At 35.7% G+C, this 16,083-nt stretch overlaps 1 protein-coding gene across 3 annotated transcripts in view; it reads right to left on the bottom strand.

The window, feature by feature from the left end:
* The window catches only part of PHKB (phosphorylase kinase regulatory subunit beta), a 300,058-nt gene that overhangs the window by 139,057 nt on the left and 144,918 nt on the right, over window positions 1–16,083 (bottom strand). For all 3 annotated transcript variants that reach the window (XM_021705835.2, XM_021705837.2, XM_021705836.2), the window contains one exon: window positions 1,649–1,712. In XM_021705835.2, the coding sequence (XP_021561510.1) occupies window positions 1,649–1,712 (64 nt within the window). The remainder of the gene's footprint in view (window positions 1–1,648; window positions 1,713–16,083) is intronic.

Below are 16,083 nucleotides of genomic sequence, written 5' to 3'. Positions count from 1 at the left end.
TGTGGAATTTCCCTGAGTATGTTGACTCTTCCTGGGAGAGGGAAATGTTGATACAAGCCAAGGAATCAGTGCCAGAGGAAGGAAGACTCTCCAGGAGACGTCTAATATTAATATTCATGATTTTCAATTGGCTCAAAAACCCCTAAGTCCCCACAAGCTCTGATCCCTCCATTTCTCCAGCCAGAGGTCTTGAGAGAAGAATAGGAGTATGGGAGTGGGTGATTTAGAGTCACCTCTTGGGAACCAGAATGAGGTGCTGCTCCCCTCTTCCCGATCTCTTCATGTCTGTGCTTATTCTTCATTCTTCATGTCCTGGATATAATCAGAAGCCATCCTCCAGAGGAAATTGGAGTGAGAGGAAAGGACAGTTTGTGTATATAGGGAGGGGAAGAGAGGCAGTTTGCTACTATACTCCAACTTGAACTTTCTTAAATTCAAGACTTCAGGTGCATAGTATTATAACTGCCATAATAGAAACCATGCCACATTTTGCAGATCTGCGTAAGTTCTTAAAATTTATCTTCACTGACTTAGCATTTTAACAGCTTAGGGTTATTTACAATATCAGTTGGAAACTTCCTTTACCCTCCCATCTTAGAAATCCACAAAAATTGCTACAGAAAATTAGCCTACTCCTTGATTCAGAAAAGTAACCTGTATTCCTACATATTATTGCCTTCCATTGACAACCCAGTCCATGGTCACTTGATTAGGTGCAGAAACATCTTATGAAACATCGTTAAACATCTTATGAAAATTTAAGGCAACCCTCAGGGTTTCCTTTTTATCCCAAAGAAAAAGAGATTTAGACATAAAATTACAGGTAGCTGAGGGTAAAGCTAGGATCAAAGTTTCCAATTCTTTGGCTGCACATATTACACAAATTCCCCTCTGCATGAGATACACATTGATATACATTAAATTGAAATCAACATGGGAACTGACAAAGAAAATATATGGTTTGTAATGTCAGGAATATTTAAAAATGTGAAAACAGAGTGCTTGGCTGCCTCAGTTGGTAAAGCATGCAATTCTTGATCTTGGGGTTGTTAGTTCAAGCCCCATGATGGGCATAGAGTTTACTTTATATATATATATATATATATATATGTTTTTTTTTTAAGATTTTATTTATTTATTTGACAGAGAGAGAGAGTGAGAGCAGGAACACAAGCAGGGGGAGTGGGAGAGGGAGAAGCAGGCCTCCCGCTGAGCAGGGAGCCCGATGCGGGGCTGGATCCCAGGACCCCGGGATCACGACCTGAGCCAAAGGCAGATGCCCAACGACTGAGCCACCCAGGCACCCCTAGAGTTTACTTAAAAAAAAAAGAGGGAGAGAGAAATAAAAATGTGAAAGTTCAACAAGAGACTTGAGGGAAAAGCTACTGAACAAAGAAAATGAGAATTCTTTATCAAAAGCTATTTTTAAATTAAGCAATGCTTTTTTAGTTAGAAAAATATAATTTAACTGGCAAACTTACTCAAAGGAAACGTTGGTCAACCATGAGCTGCTACATAAATTTCAGACATTCTTTGATCATAAGGAATGACTCCATAAATGAATGGCCAAATTAATTAATCATGCAATTCAACAAAATAATCAATTTGTTGTTGATATTCCTGTTGTGTTTTTTTTTTTTTTTTTTACCTGGTTGCCAAAGAGGTTGAATCCATTAATTGCTTCTAGAGCTGCTTTTGCTAAGCCAACAGAGCTAAAAGAGAAAAGGAAATACTTTAGAATTCTGATGTCTGGCTACAAAATAAGAACCATTATCTAATGAATATTCACAAGCAAGTTTTTTTATTAACACTTATAACAACTTCCATGAGAAAAATAATGTGTAAGAGACTTTAATCTGACATTTCACTATTTTAATTTTTCTTTTTTATGGTTAGTGATCTTTTGGGAAAAATATTTCTAAGTTCACCTTGATCTAGACAAATGGTCATACTATTGATGAGAGTAATTTTAATCCCAGTATCATTTATATTCAGTAACTCAAGGAAAAAAAAAAAGAACTTTAGAGGAAGGTGTATTATGATGACATGTACTCAGTAATAACCAGGTTGGGCATCTTTAGTTCAGATCAATTTAACAGAGCTTTCCTGACATTCTTAGCTTAGGGTCCAATGAAATAGGCATTATTTTATACTCAAAGAACAACTGATCACCACACCTCTCATTTTTTGCCATATTCTTCTCTTTGTATAAAATGTGTACTCCTTTGGCCGCTCAAATGCCATATACAATAGTGCTGAAAAATGGGAAGATCTCAATTTCATTAAAAATGTGACACTGTCGGGACACTGGGTGCCTCAGTCGGTTAAGTATCTGCCTTCGGCTCAGGTCATGATCCCAGGGTCCTGGGATCAAGTCCCGCATCGGAATCCTTGCTCAGCAGGGAGCCTGCTTCTCCCTCTGCCTGCCGCTCCCCATGCTTGTGCTTCTCTCTCTCTCTCTCTGACAAATAAATAAAATCTTTAAAATAAAATAAAATCTGAAAAAAAGTGTGACACTGTCATCTTATAAATGTCAACCTTTAAATATAACCTTTAAATATTTTAGATCAAATATCTAGTTTATTATACTTATCGCAATCTTTTTGTTTTTACTTAAAGCAACTGCATGTGCCATTAATATCTTTTGAAAATCATGGTCTATCATCATTTCTTTAAAGAATCAAGCATTTCTTTAAGGCAGTCATTACAAAAGTGTGGTCCCCAGAGCAGCAGCATTCCCTGGAAACTTACTAGAAATGCCAGTTCTCACTCCTCTCTGGGAGTGGGATCTGACAATCAGTGTTAAAAGCCCTCTAGGTGCTTGAATGTGCTTTAAATTTGAGAACCACTGTTCTGAGTTATTCATGTCATCATAAGCACTACTTTTATTACAGAATAGGGAAACTTATTCTGAAAGAATGGAAAAAGGTGGGAAATTTATTTTGAAATACATGGATGCCTCTCACTAAATATAACTAAAAACCTTGGACACTATGTAAGCAACATAAAAAGGCTCAGAAAATGGAAATAAGGCAGACTGGCTAAGAACCTCAAGATTCTAGGAACAACACCGTGGTAAACACTCTGAGTTTCCTTTTTGCCTCATATATAACAGACTTAAAGATAAAGAAGCCAACAACTAGGAATGCCAGTAGGTGCATACACAAAAAGCCCCAACAAAAGCCTGCTCTTTCTAGCCAAAGGACCAGGAAAAGGGCAGCCTAGCAAAACAGAAAACTTTTAGACAAAAACCATTCTAGTCTTATAAAGGCTGAGTGGAAAACCTAGACTTTTACATTCCAGAGTCTATAATGAGGAACCATACCCATTCACCAATCCTCCCAGCTATGATGGTGTCACAAAAGTCCAAGGAAGAAGCCAAGACCTTTCATTCCCAATGGGTGGTAAGAAGTCTCCCCTCCTCATACTGTGAAGATCACACGGAGAGCCTAGATTTCCACTCCTACCCATCAGTATTGAAATGAACCTCCTTGTCCTGCTGGGATGGCATCAGGGGAGGTCCAATGGACAGTCAGGACTTTCACTAATGCCCAGCTGTAAGGAGACTACACCCTTTCCCTATCATGTAAGTGGAGGCCAACTGGGAATAAGTAATGAAGCATTCCTATCCTTTCCAGCTAGGGAGGTTATCAGTGGAGGCCTACCGGGGAAATATACATCCCACCCAGACCCAGAAGTAACAAAGAATCTCCATCTTGGGTGTCAACAAAAAACCCGGCAATACATTCTCACCTGGCAATAACAGTGATGCTCCCGTCCCCTGCCCCTACCAGAGTGGTATCAATAAAATACAGTTAAAGTAAAAAGTTAAAAAAAAAAGATTCAGGGCCTTATAATATAATACCTAAATGTCCATGTCTCAATAAAAAAAATCACTCATCATATCTAAAAACAGAAAGATCTCCGGCTGAATGAAAAAGACAATCAATAAATCCTAACACTGAAATGAAAAAGATGTTAGAATTATGGGACAAAATTTTAAAGCAGCCATGATAAAAATGCTTCATTGAGCAATTATGAATATGAGTGAAACATATAAAAAGATAAAAAGCCTCAGCTAAGAAATGGATAGTCTCAGCAAAACTGTTAGAATTGAAAAATACAATAATCAAAGAAAAAAGCTCAATAGACAGGATTGATGGCAGAATGGAAAAGACAGAAGAAAAAATAACTAAATTAGAAGATAAAATAATAAAAATTATCCAATCTGAGCAAAAGAGAGAAAACAGACTGTTAAAAAAAAAATGAAGAGAGCCTCAGGGGCCAGTGGGACATCTAACATTCATGTCACTGGACTCCATGAAGGAGAGGAGAAAGAGGGCAGGGCTAAAAAAAGTACTTGAAATAATGGTAGAGAACTTCCCAATTAGCAAAAGACAAAAGCTACAGATTCAAGCAGCTAACTCAAACAGAATAAAATAAAAATATCCATGCTAGGACACATCATAAGTTTTGAAAACTAATACAAATTAAAAATCTTAAAAAAGAGGCACCTGGTTGGCTCAGGGGGTGGAGTGAGCTCAGGGTCATGATTTTAAGCCCCAGGTTGGGTGTGGAGATCAGTTAAAAATAAAAAATCTTGTAAAAAAAAATCTTGAAAGTAGCCAGAAAAAAACACCTGACCTATAGAAGGAAAACCAAATGAATAAGAGTGACTTATAAGAAACCATGAAGGCTAAAAAGATGTGGCATGAAAGTTTTCAAGCACTAAAAGAAAAGAACTGTCAACCCAGAATTTTACATGCGTAAACACATTCTTTTATCTATCATCTATCAATTTACCTATCTAGCTGAGCAAGACATTCTCAGATAAAAGAAAAATAAGAGATCTGTCACCAGCAGATCTACTCTAAAAGTGTGACTAAAATAAGTTCTCAAAACAGAAAGGAAATGATAAGACGAAAGAGGGAAAGAAAACAACAACCTTGGAACAATCAAAAAGGAAGAAAGAATATGGTAAGCAAAAATATGGGTAAATATAACAGGCTTTTCTTCTCCTCTTACATTTTATAAATTATGTGTAATAGTTACAGCAAAAGTTGTAAAACTGTGGTTCTAAATGTATGGGGAAGAAATATTTAAGATAATTATATTATAGATGGGCAAGGGTAATTCTCTATTTCCCTCCAACTGGTACAATGATGAAATCAATAAGCTGACCTGTTGTGTATAAATAATGTAATATCTACAGCAACCACTAAAAAACTACACAAAAAGATACATTCAAATCCAATATACATATATCAAAATGGAACTCTAAAAAATGTTCAAGAACCCACAGGAAGGTAGAAAAAGAAAAAGAGAGAAATGAAAAACAGAGAGAATAAACACAAAACAGAAATAAAATGGCAGACTTAACCCCAAAAATATCAGTAGGATCTAACTATATCAATTAAAAGAAAAACTGGCAGAGTTGATTTAAAAATATGACCCAGGGTGCCTGAGTGGCTCAGCTGGTTAAGCATCTGCCTTCAGTTCAGGCTGAACTGGGCTGACATGGGGCTCCCTGTTCAGCGGGAAGCCTGCTTCTCCCTCTCCCACTCCCCCTGCTTGTGTTCCCTCTCTCACCGTGTCTCTCTCTGTCAAATAAATAAATAAATCTTTTAAAAAACCTCTGAAACAAGTAATGCAATATATGTTAAGAAAAAAAAAGAAGAAGGTAGCAGGAGGGGAAGAATGAAGGGGGGGAAATCGGAGGAGGAGACGAACCATGAGAGACGATGGGACTCTGAAAAACATCGGGCTCCCTGCTCAGCAGGAAGTCTGCTTCTCCCTCTCTTTCTGTCCCTCCCCCTACTTGTGCTTGCTTGTGCTCTCTCTCAAATAAAAAAATAAAATCTTAAAAAAGATCAAAAAACAAAAATAACCAGGACCCAATTATATATCATCCAATAAGAAACTCAATTCAAATGTAACAATATAAGCAGACCGAAAGTAAAAGGATAAAAAAAGAAATATCATGCAAACATTAATTTCAAAAAGCAAGAGTGACTATTTAATATCAGATAAAGTAGACAGCAGAGCAATGAAAATTACTGGAGACTGAGAGCGATATTATATAATGATTAAATGGTCAATTCACCAAGAAGACAGAGCAATCTTTTTTTTGTTTTTTTGTTGTTTTTTTTATTTTTAATTTTTTTATTGTTATGTTAATCCCCATACATTACATCATTAGTTTTAGATGTAGTGTTCCATGATTCATTGTTTGTGCATAACACCCAGTGCTCCATGCAGAACGTGCCCTCCTCAATACCCATCACCAGGCTAACCCATCCTCCCACCCCCATCCCCTCTAGAACCCTCAGTTTGTTTTTCAGAGTCCATCGTCTCTCATGGTTCGTCTCCTCCTCCGATTTCCCCCCCTTCATTCTTCCCCTCCTGCTACCTTCTTCTTTTTTTTTTCTTAACATATATTGCATTACTTGTTTCAGAGGTTTTTTAAAAGATTTATTTATTTATTTGACAGAGAGAGACACGGTGAGAGAGGGAACACAAGCAGGGGGAGTGGGAGAGGGAGAAGCAGGCTTCCCGCTGAACAGGGAGCCCCATGTCAGGCTCCATCCCAGGACCCTGGGATCATGACCTGAGCCAAAGGCAGACGCTTAACGACTGAGCCACCAAGGCGCCCCAAGACATTGCAATCTTAAATGTACATGCACCAAATAAAAGAGCTGCACAATATGTGAAGCAAAATTGATAGAACTGAAAGGACAAATAGACAAAACCACAATTATAGTTGGAGACTCAATACTCCTTTCTCAACAATTAGTAGAAAGACTAGGCATAAAATTTGAAAGGATATAGAAGAACCATTAGCCAGCAGAATCTAATCAATATTTTTATAACATTCCTGCTGTGGACCAAATTATGTCCCCCAAACACACATACACTGAAGCCCCAACCTCCAGTTTTATATATTTGAATATGAGGCCTTTAGAAGGTAATCTGGTTTAGATTAGATCATCAGAGTGTGGCCTTCATGATGGCATTAGTATCCCTATAAGAAGAGATATCAGAGATCTTCCTTTCTCTCTCCCTCTTGCCCATGAGAGGACATAGTAAGAAGGTAACTATCTGTAAACCAGAAAGACAGTCCTCACTAGAGAATCAAATTAGGTGGCACTCTGGTCTTGCTCTTGGACTTTCTAGCCTCCAGAACTATAATAAATAAATTCCTATTCTTTAAGCTACCGATAGCTCAAGCTGACTAATAAAAATCTACATAATACGAATTGAGTACAACTTTTTTTCAAGTGCCAATCAACATACACTAAGACAGATCATATCTTAGCCATAAATAAGACCTCAAAAATATAAAAGAACTGAAATCATAACATGTTCTCTGACTAAAATGGCATCAAACTAGGATCAACAACAGAAAGACAACAAGAAAATCTACCAACACTTGTAACAAAACAATACATGCCCATCTACAAAATCCACATGGGTCAAAGAGGAAGTCTCAGGTGAAATTTAAAAAATATACTTAACATAAAAAGGAAAATATAACATCAAAGCTTGTGTAGCACAGCTAAAGCAATGCTGAGAGAGAAATTTATAACACTAAATGCATATCCTAGAAAAAAGAAAAAAAGCCTCAAATCAATTATGTAAGCTACAACATAAAGACCCTGGAAAAAGAGCAAAATAAACTCAAAGCAAACAGAAAAATATAGATAGATAAGAGTAGAAATGAATGACATTAAAAACAGAAAATAACAATTGCTGGGTCGTATAGTAGCTCTATTTTTACACTACTGGGTATTTACCCCAAAGATACAAATGTAGGGATCCAAAGGGGTACGTGCACCCCGATGTTTACAGCAGCAATGTCCACAATAGCCAAACTGTGGAAAGAGCCAAGATGTCCATCAACAGATGAATGGATAAAGAAGATGTGGTATATATATACACAACGGAATATTATGCAGCCATCAAAAGGAATGAGATCTTGCCATTTGCAACGACGTGGATGGAACTGGAGGGTCTTATGCTGAATGAAATAAGTCAATCAAAGAAAGACATGTATCATATGCCCTCACTGATAGGAGGAATTCTTAATCTCAGGAGACAAACTGAGGATCACTGGAGTGGTGGGGGGTGGGAGGGATGGGGTGGCTGGGTGATAGACATTGGGGAGGGTACGTGCTATGGTGAGTGCTGTGAATTGTGTAAGACTGTTGAATCACAGACCTGTACCTCTGAAACAAATAATACATTATATGTTAAAAAAAAAAAAAGAAGAAGATAGCAGGAAGGGAAAAATGAAGGAGGGGGAATCGGAGGAGGAGACGAACCATGAGAGACTATGGAATCTGAGAAACAAACTGAGGGTTCCAGAGGGGAGGGGGGTGGGAGGATGGGTTAGCCTGGTGATGGGTATTAAGGAGGGCAAGTACTGTATGGAGCACTGGGTGTTATACGCAAACAATGAATCATGGAACACTACATCAAAAACTAATGATGTAATGTATGGTGATTAACATAATAAAAAAATTTTTTTAAATTAAAAAAATAAAAACAGAAAATAACAGAGAAAATCAATGAAACAACTGATCTTTGAAAAGCTAATGAAAAGTTGATAAACCACTAGCAGGGCTGTCAAAGAAATAAACAAAAGACAGTAATGACCAATATTAGGAATAAAAAAGGAAATATCATTACTGACATAGTAGACATCAAAAGGGTAATAAGAAAACACTACAAATAATTCTACATACATAAATTTGACAACTTAGAAAAAAATGAATCAATTCCTAGAAAAGCACTAACTACCACTACTTACCCAATATAAAATAAATCATTTGAATAGCCCTATAACTTTTAAGGATATTTAATCCATAACTTTAAAATGGCCAAAAATAAATAAATAAATCTCCAAGCCTAGATGATTTGATTAGAGAATTTTATCAAACATTTAAAAAAAGTTAACACCAATTCTACATACACTCTTCCAATAAACAGGAGAGAAAGTACTTTGGGTTTTATTTCATGAAGTTAGCATTACCTTGATACCAAAACCAGACAAAGACAATACACAAAAAACAACTATACACCAATATCCCTCATCCATATATATATTAAATCCTTTTCAAAAATTACCAAATAGAATTTAGCAACATATAAAATGAATTATCACCATAACTGACCAAGTAGAGTTGATTCCAGGGATACAGGGCAGGTTCAGTAATCAAAAATCAATATAATCCACCATAATATTAACAGGCTAAAGAAGAAAAATCACAAGCACATCAAGTCTGTGTAGTATTGGTGGAGGGATAAACACATAGAACCCAGAAACAGACTGATACAAATATGCCCACTTTATTTTTAACAAGAGCACAAAGGCATTTCAATGGAGGAATGATAGTCTTTTTAACAAATGCAAATGATGCTGGAACAACTGGACATTCTTAGGTAAAAAAGAAAAAAGGACTAAGAACTTCAACCTTACTCTCATCAAACCTTATACAAGATTAATGCAAAATGAATCATAAAATTAAATATAAAACATAAAAGTATACAACTTTTGGAAAACAAGTTGTTGAAGAAAATCTTAAGGATCCAGGGTTAGGCAAAAAGTTATCTGACTTTATACCAAAGGTACAACCCATAAAAGGAAAAACTGATAAACTGAATTTCATCAAAATTAAAATTTTTTGCTCTGTGACAGATTCTGTTAAGAGGATACAAAGACAAGCTATAGACAGGGACAATATATTTGCAAAACACGTATCTGACAAAGGACTAGTATCTAGAATTAACAACTATCAAGAAATCAATAAAAAAAAAAAACCCAAGTAAAAATGAGCCAAAAACATGAAGAGTCACTTCACTGAAGAGAATTTACAGATAGCAAATAAGCAGATGAAAAGTTCCAACATAGGGCGCCTGGGTGGCTCAGTTGGTTGAGCGACTGCCTTCGGCTCAGGTCATGATCCTGGAGTCCCGGGATCGAGTCCCACATCGGGCTCCCTGCTCAGCAGGGAGTCTGCTTCTCCCTCTGACCCTCCCCCCTCTCATGTGCTCTCTCTCTCTCTCTCTCAAATAAATAAATAAAATCTTTAAAAAAAAAAAGAAAAGTTCCAACATCATTCATTATCCACTAGGAAATGCAAATTAAAACCACAATGAGATACCACTATAAACCAATCAGAGTACCTAAAATAAAAAATAATGGTAACACCAAATGCTGGCAAAGATGCAAACTGTATTGCTCATACATTGCTGGTAGGAAAGTAAAATGATTCAGGACTCTGGCAAACAGTCTTGCAGTTTCTTTGAAATCTAAACAGCAACTACCTGCCAACTGTACTACTGGGCATTCATCCAAGATAAATGAAAGCTTTTGTTCACACAAAAACCTGTAGAGACCCTTTTTGTTGTTGTTGGTTGCATGTGCTTTAGATGTTACATCTAAAGTGTGATCTTGTCTAATCCAAGGTCACAATGATTTACAACTATGTTTTCTTCTAAGAGTTTTTTAGTTTTAGCTCTTACAAAGAAGTCTTTGATCCATTTCCAATTAGTTTTTATATATGGTGTGAAGTAGGGATCCAAATTCATTCTTTTGCCTGTAGATATCCAGTTGCCCCAGCACCATTTGTTGAAAAAAACTATCCTTTTTCTATTGAATTGTCTTTGCACCTTCATCAAAATCAACTACCATAAATGTATGGACTTATTTCTGGATTGTCATTTCCATATGAATTTTATGATCAGCTTGTCAAATTCTGCAAAAAGACAGTTGGACTTTTCATATAGATTACACTGATCACAGGAAATCTTCACATTTTTGTATGTCTTCACTAGAATCTATGCTGACCATTTTACCCTGGTTTTCAAGAACAATTGAGCCAATAATCTGGGTTTAATATATTGTCCTACTTACTCAAATCTGCAGCCTAGCATTTCACCACCAGCAAAGTAAGTACTTAATGCTTCCATATTTTAAACAAATTCCGTAATATTTCACATGGTAGTGCTAGAGTACTCAAGACAAGGACAGTGGTCTCTTTTCATATCCAAGGACATTTTAGAGAAATGACAAGGCCTGGAACCTAAAGGAATAATGTCCAAGTGAGGAATATGTGGTGGTTTAATGCACAAACACCTACATGCATCTAACCTTACTAAATACCAGAAAACTTCCCTTTACAGTGAGGTATATGTGTTATTAAGATTGTTTGCAGAATTTTGAGAATGGAGAGAAAATAACCTAATCAAAAGGCAAATACAAAAGAAAGCCTATACTAAAGGAAATACATAATGTAGCCAGCCCAAGGTTCTGTCTTCAACAATGGTACATAAAAACAGTTAAGAGATGAATTTGGAAATTATCTTAATAAACCATTACAAAAGAAACATTGTGCCTAGGATACAGTAAATGTTCAATTCTTTCCATTTTAACCTGCTTTCCCAATGCAATTGATTAAATAATTGGACTTACTTGAAATTCACAAATATGTTAATTTACTATCCACTGGTTATTTGAATCTCTGGCAACAGCAAGCTATTTAGAAACTCAAACATATTCCTAATGTGATTTACATTTTATTGTCAAATGGAATATATTATGTTGTAAGTATTAAAAATATTTTACTGGCACAAGACACTCTCAGAAAATTAAGTTAGTCTATGATTAGCCAATGAATAAATTAATATTAGGGGAATATTACCAATAGAATATACACCAATTTGATTCTTGCAAGGTGTTACCTCAACATTCATTTAAAAGGGCTAAAAGCAACATTTCTTGGAATATAGCTTGTAGTAATGTGATTTGTTACATAAATCAAGCTAGAAAAAAGGATGGGTTTGGACTAAGTGATTTATAACCCACCATGGAATCCAAAAAATGAGGTTGTAATGGATGTTCATGAATTGTTTATTAGGGTAAAAATTCATAAAATGAAGCACAATGGATGAATAGTTGCTTCTATCATAACTCAGTGACTGGAAGATCCAAAATGACTTAAAAAGACAAAGTAACTTTAAATAACAAGAACTGTATTGAAAAAAATGGACACTAAAAGCTTCTCAAACTAAGTGGTGTTATGAAGGTTACTTAGCTGATATTTTAATGATGGCTTTCTTTTTGGAAAAGCCAAGAGAATAGAACATAAAACCATAACAAAAAAAAAACCTTGAAAAAAAAATCACATTTAAATTTTTTGCTTCTATGGTCTTCTTTATATTGCAAATACAAGACTTAACAAAGTAAAAAAAGGAAATAATGCTGTTAAATGTAAAGTTCTTTTTAGGAATCAATGTTTCAAAAACTTATCTTTCCATTTGGGCATATATCTACATTACTAAGTTATTAAATACTAAAGTATTCCTTTATGCTTCCCAATAACCAAAACAATTCAAGGTTAGGTTTGAGATTAAAGAGTTTTGGTTTAAAGAGTTCAAAGGTAGCCCTGAGGAGTAGGAATATCCTTATATAAATGAAGAGGGGGAAACATTAAGATTAAAATACCTAAATTAAACTTGGAGAGGTTGAGAAGACTACTTGGATATTTAACTTTGGGGGTTAAGAATTAGTGCTACAATAGATATGTACCAAAATTATATATGGAGGAAAATGCAATTAAATCAAATAAGAGGATTTTTAAATGTATAGGAACTTGCCAAAAGGCTTAGAGACTGAACAGGAGAAAAGAGAATTATACAGTTCCAGATACCCTAGCAGAAACTGAAAGGAACATGTTGCTTGAGGAAAATAGGGTCAACAGAAAAACCAGGAGAACTGGGAATGGTTACTTAGGAAACATTTTAAAAGAGAATCATTGTAGGCTTAGAGCAATAGACCCCTTTACTAAAGCCCTGAAAAAGGTGAGGTTGCTGCTAGAATGGGGTTCAGATAAAAGTAATGAGATCACTTTTTACAAAAAACTTCTGGGGTTTATCTAAGAAATACTAAATAATTAAAGAATTTGAACTAAAAGAGATACCAGCAAACCTGGGGCTGAAAAGGGCAGATCGGCAAGGGACTGACTAAAACATTAAGCTGAATCAAACTTTAATGATTACTTAAAGATATCCTTAAAACTTACCAAAATTTCACCAAGATTGTACACCCTGCTGTTATTTCAAATTTAAGGAAACTTTTTAAAACTTTAAAGTACAACATGTTATAGTTGAAACAACTTTCCATTTGGAGGCCAACCCCCTGGAATCCAGTTCTAGCTCTTCTACCTAGTGATTTGTAATATTTAAGGTGTGTGTTGGGGGGAGAATCACAAAACCTTTTAAACTTTAACTTTCTCCTGTATAAAAGGCAGTAATATGTTCCCCGTGTGGCCTAAATAAAAACTATTCTGTAACTGTACAGAGCCACAGATTACAATTATTAAAGTACAGCTGAGCTTGGATGCTGAAGAGGGAGCCTCTGACCTCAAATACTACATGCATGCATATTGGGGGCCCAGAGGCAGAAGTCTTCTTTGATTAAGGCACAGCTTAGAAGGGATGTGTGCAGCGTGGCAAGGAAAGGAAGAAACATTTATCAAGCCAGTCACGCTGGCCAAGGCCTTAGGCACCAAGGAACCAGTCAGATTGTGCTCTTTTTCTGACTCCTGCTAAAGAGACTCTATAGCACAGAGATAAAGAGAGGCAAAGTAAGTTAGAAGACAAAGGGCAGTATAAATACTTACAGGAGGAATTATTGTATACTATTTCAGGGTGTCTGAAATTATGGGAACAGCTTAAGGATATAACAAGCATATTGTAGTAGTAAAGATCACATCCAACTAGGAACAGATAGTTCTGGGATAGAAAAAGAGTCCCTGATTAGTAGCAGCTCTACATTCTACCACCCATGTGTAAGTGCAGGCTGCCAGCCTCCTACCACCATTGCCATCACCGAGCCAATGAGTGCCATGAGGCTCAGTTCTCCTGCAGTTTCAAAACAGACACTTTTGGCACCAGATGTGACACATCCAAAATATGCTTGTGGAGATATGAGTTCAGAAATGTTTGGGGAAAAAACTGCTTAAAGTTCTCTTGGGGAATTGTAAAGTTCCCATAGAAAATTAGGAGATCAATGTTAAATGTGTAAAACCCACCATCCAAATCTAAATGGCAAACTTCATTTCCCATCCATTTGAATAAAACGGACCTGCCACAAATTAAGATTGATTTTGCATGCAAAAGATAGCAAAGAACATCACATAATGATCTTCTGAGTCTTGAAATAAAATCCTTAATGATTCAGTTTAAAAGGCTGGCACCTCGGTTACATGAAAACATGCTGGAGCCTCTGTATTTTTTCACGGGGAACATTCCAATATCCTCACTTTCTCGGGTTAATGGTAAAGTTTACCCAAGGTTCTTCCTGAGTTTACTACAGTTTTTGTAAACAGAAAAACTTTTACTCCAAATATTTTATACTGAAAATGTCAGTGGGTTCACACTGGAATATACTAAATGGTTATTAAAAAGCAGAGAAGGGGGTGGTAGAAAAATCACCTTTTCTAATTAGATCCACTTTCTTATAATTTGACTGATAATCTGGAGTGTTAAGAACTTAATTTGAATGATAGCTGAAATATAACTTCCTATTTATTTTCCTATTTTTAGTATTTGCCAGAATTTAATGCCTTAATTGAACTTTCCCACAAATCATTTCTCTACTCCACTGACTTCTTCCCTGATTGCTACTATTCTGCTCTATATTTCAATGTGCCTCATATAAATCATAAAACTTATAGAAAAATGTGTATAAATTAGCTTCCTAAAGTTAATAGAAAAGTCCTCTTTGTTTCAGTATTTGTTATTAACATACTCTGAAATGTATAAGTACACTTGCATTCTAGTGCTTACTTCTAATCAGGTATTCAAATGATCTGTATATATTAATGTCATCATTACAACAACTTTATAAAGTAGAAACTATTATTGTCTTCATTTTGTAGATGAGGAAACTGAGGCATGGGGATATTATACAGCGAGTGATCTGGAGCTAGATTTTAGTTTATTAAGTATCTTATATCAGCTTAATTTTTTGTGTATGATTAGTCCTTCTATTCAAAAACAGTATATCCTCTAAACCAGTGTTTCCTAAACTGTTTCTGTAGTTCATTTAAGTCCCAATGATCTAAACCAACCTATAGTTGATAATCTTTAAATCTTAAATCTTTTAATGTGAAATGGGTAAGACTAATTAATTGAAATATACTTTTTTTTAATTCAAGTATAATTAACATATAGTGTTATATTACTTTCAGGTGTACAATACAATGACTCAACAATTCTATATATTACTCAGTGCTCGTCAAGACATGTGTATTCTTGGGGCACCGGGGTGGCTGAGTCAGTTAAGAGTCTTGACTCTTGATTTCCGCTCAGGTAGTGACATCAGAGTTGAGAGATCAAACCCGCACTGAGCTCCATGCTGAGCATGAAGTCCCCTTAATATTCTCTCCTCCCTCTCCTTCCTCCCCTCCCCACTCCCTCTCTAAAAAAAAAAAAAGAAAGAGACAGAGAGAAAGAAAGAAAAAGAAAAGAAAAGAAAGAAAGAAAAAGAAAGAAAGAAAGAAAGAAAGAAAGAAAGAAAGAAAGAAAGAAAGAAAGAAAGAAAAGGAAAGGAAAGGAAAGGAAAGAAAGAAAGAAGGATCCCTATACTGGGGACACCTGGTGGGTTCAGTCAGTACAGCATGCAACTCCTAAATTCAGGGGCATAAGTTCAGGCCCCATATTAGGTGTGGGGCCTACTTAAAAAAAAAAAAAATTAACAGATATGTGAATTCTTAATCCTCTTTATTTGACCCATCCCCTAACCACCTCTCCTCTAGCACTCCAAGTTTGTTCTCTGCATTTAAGAGTTTTGTTTTTTTGGTCTCTTTTTATCTTTGTTTTGTTTTGTTTTGTAAATTCCACATACGAGTGATATCATACAGTATTTGTCTTTCTCTGACTGACTTTATTTCACTTGGCATTATATGTTCTAGGTCCATCCATGTTGTTGCAGATGGCAAGATCTCATTCTTTTTTATGACTAATATTCCATTATATATATATATATATATATATATATATATATATATATATATATAT

This window comes from Neomonachus schauinslandi, chromosome 16 (genome assembly GCF_002201575.2).
Source record: "Neomonachus schauinslandi chromosome 16, ASM220157v2, whole genome shotgun sequence".
Classification (NCBI taxonomy): Eukaryota; Metazoa; Chordata; class Mammalia; order Carnivora; family Phocidae; genus Neomonachus; species Neomonachus schauinslandi.
This window is presented reverse-complemented; position numbering and strand designations above follow the sequence as displayed.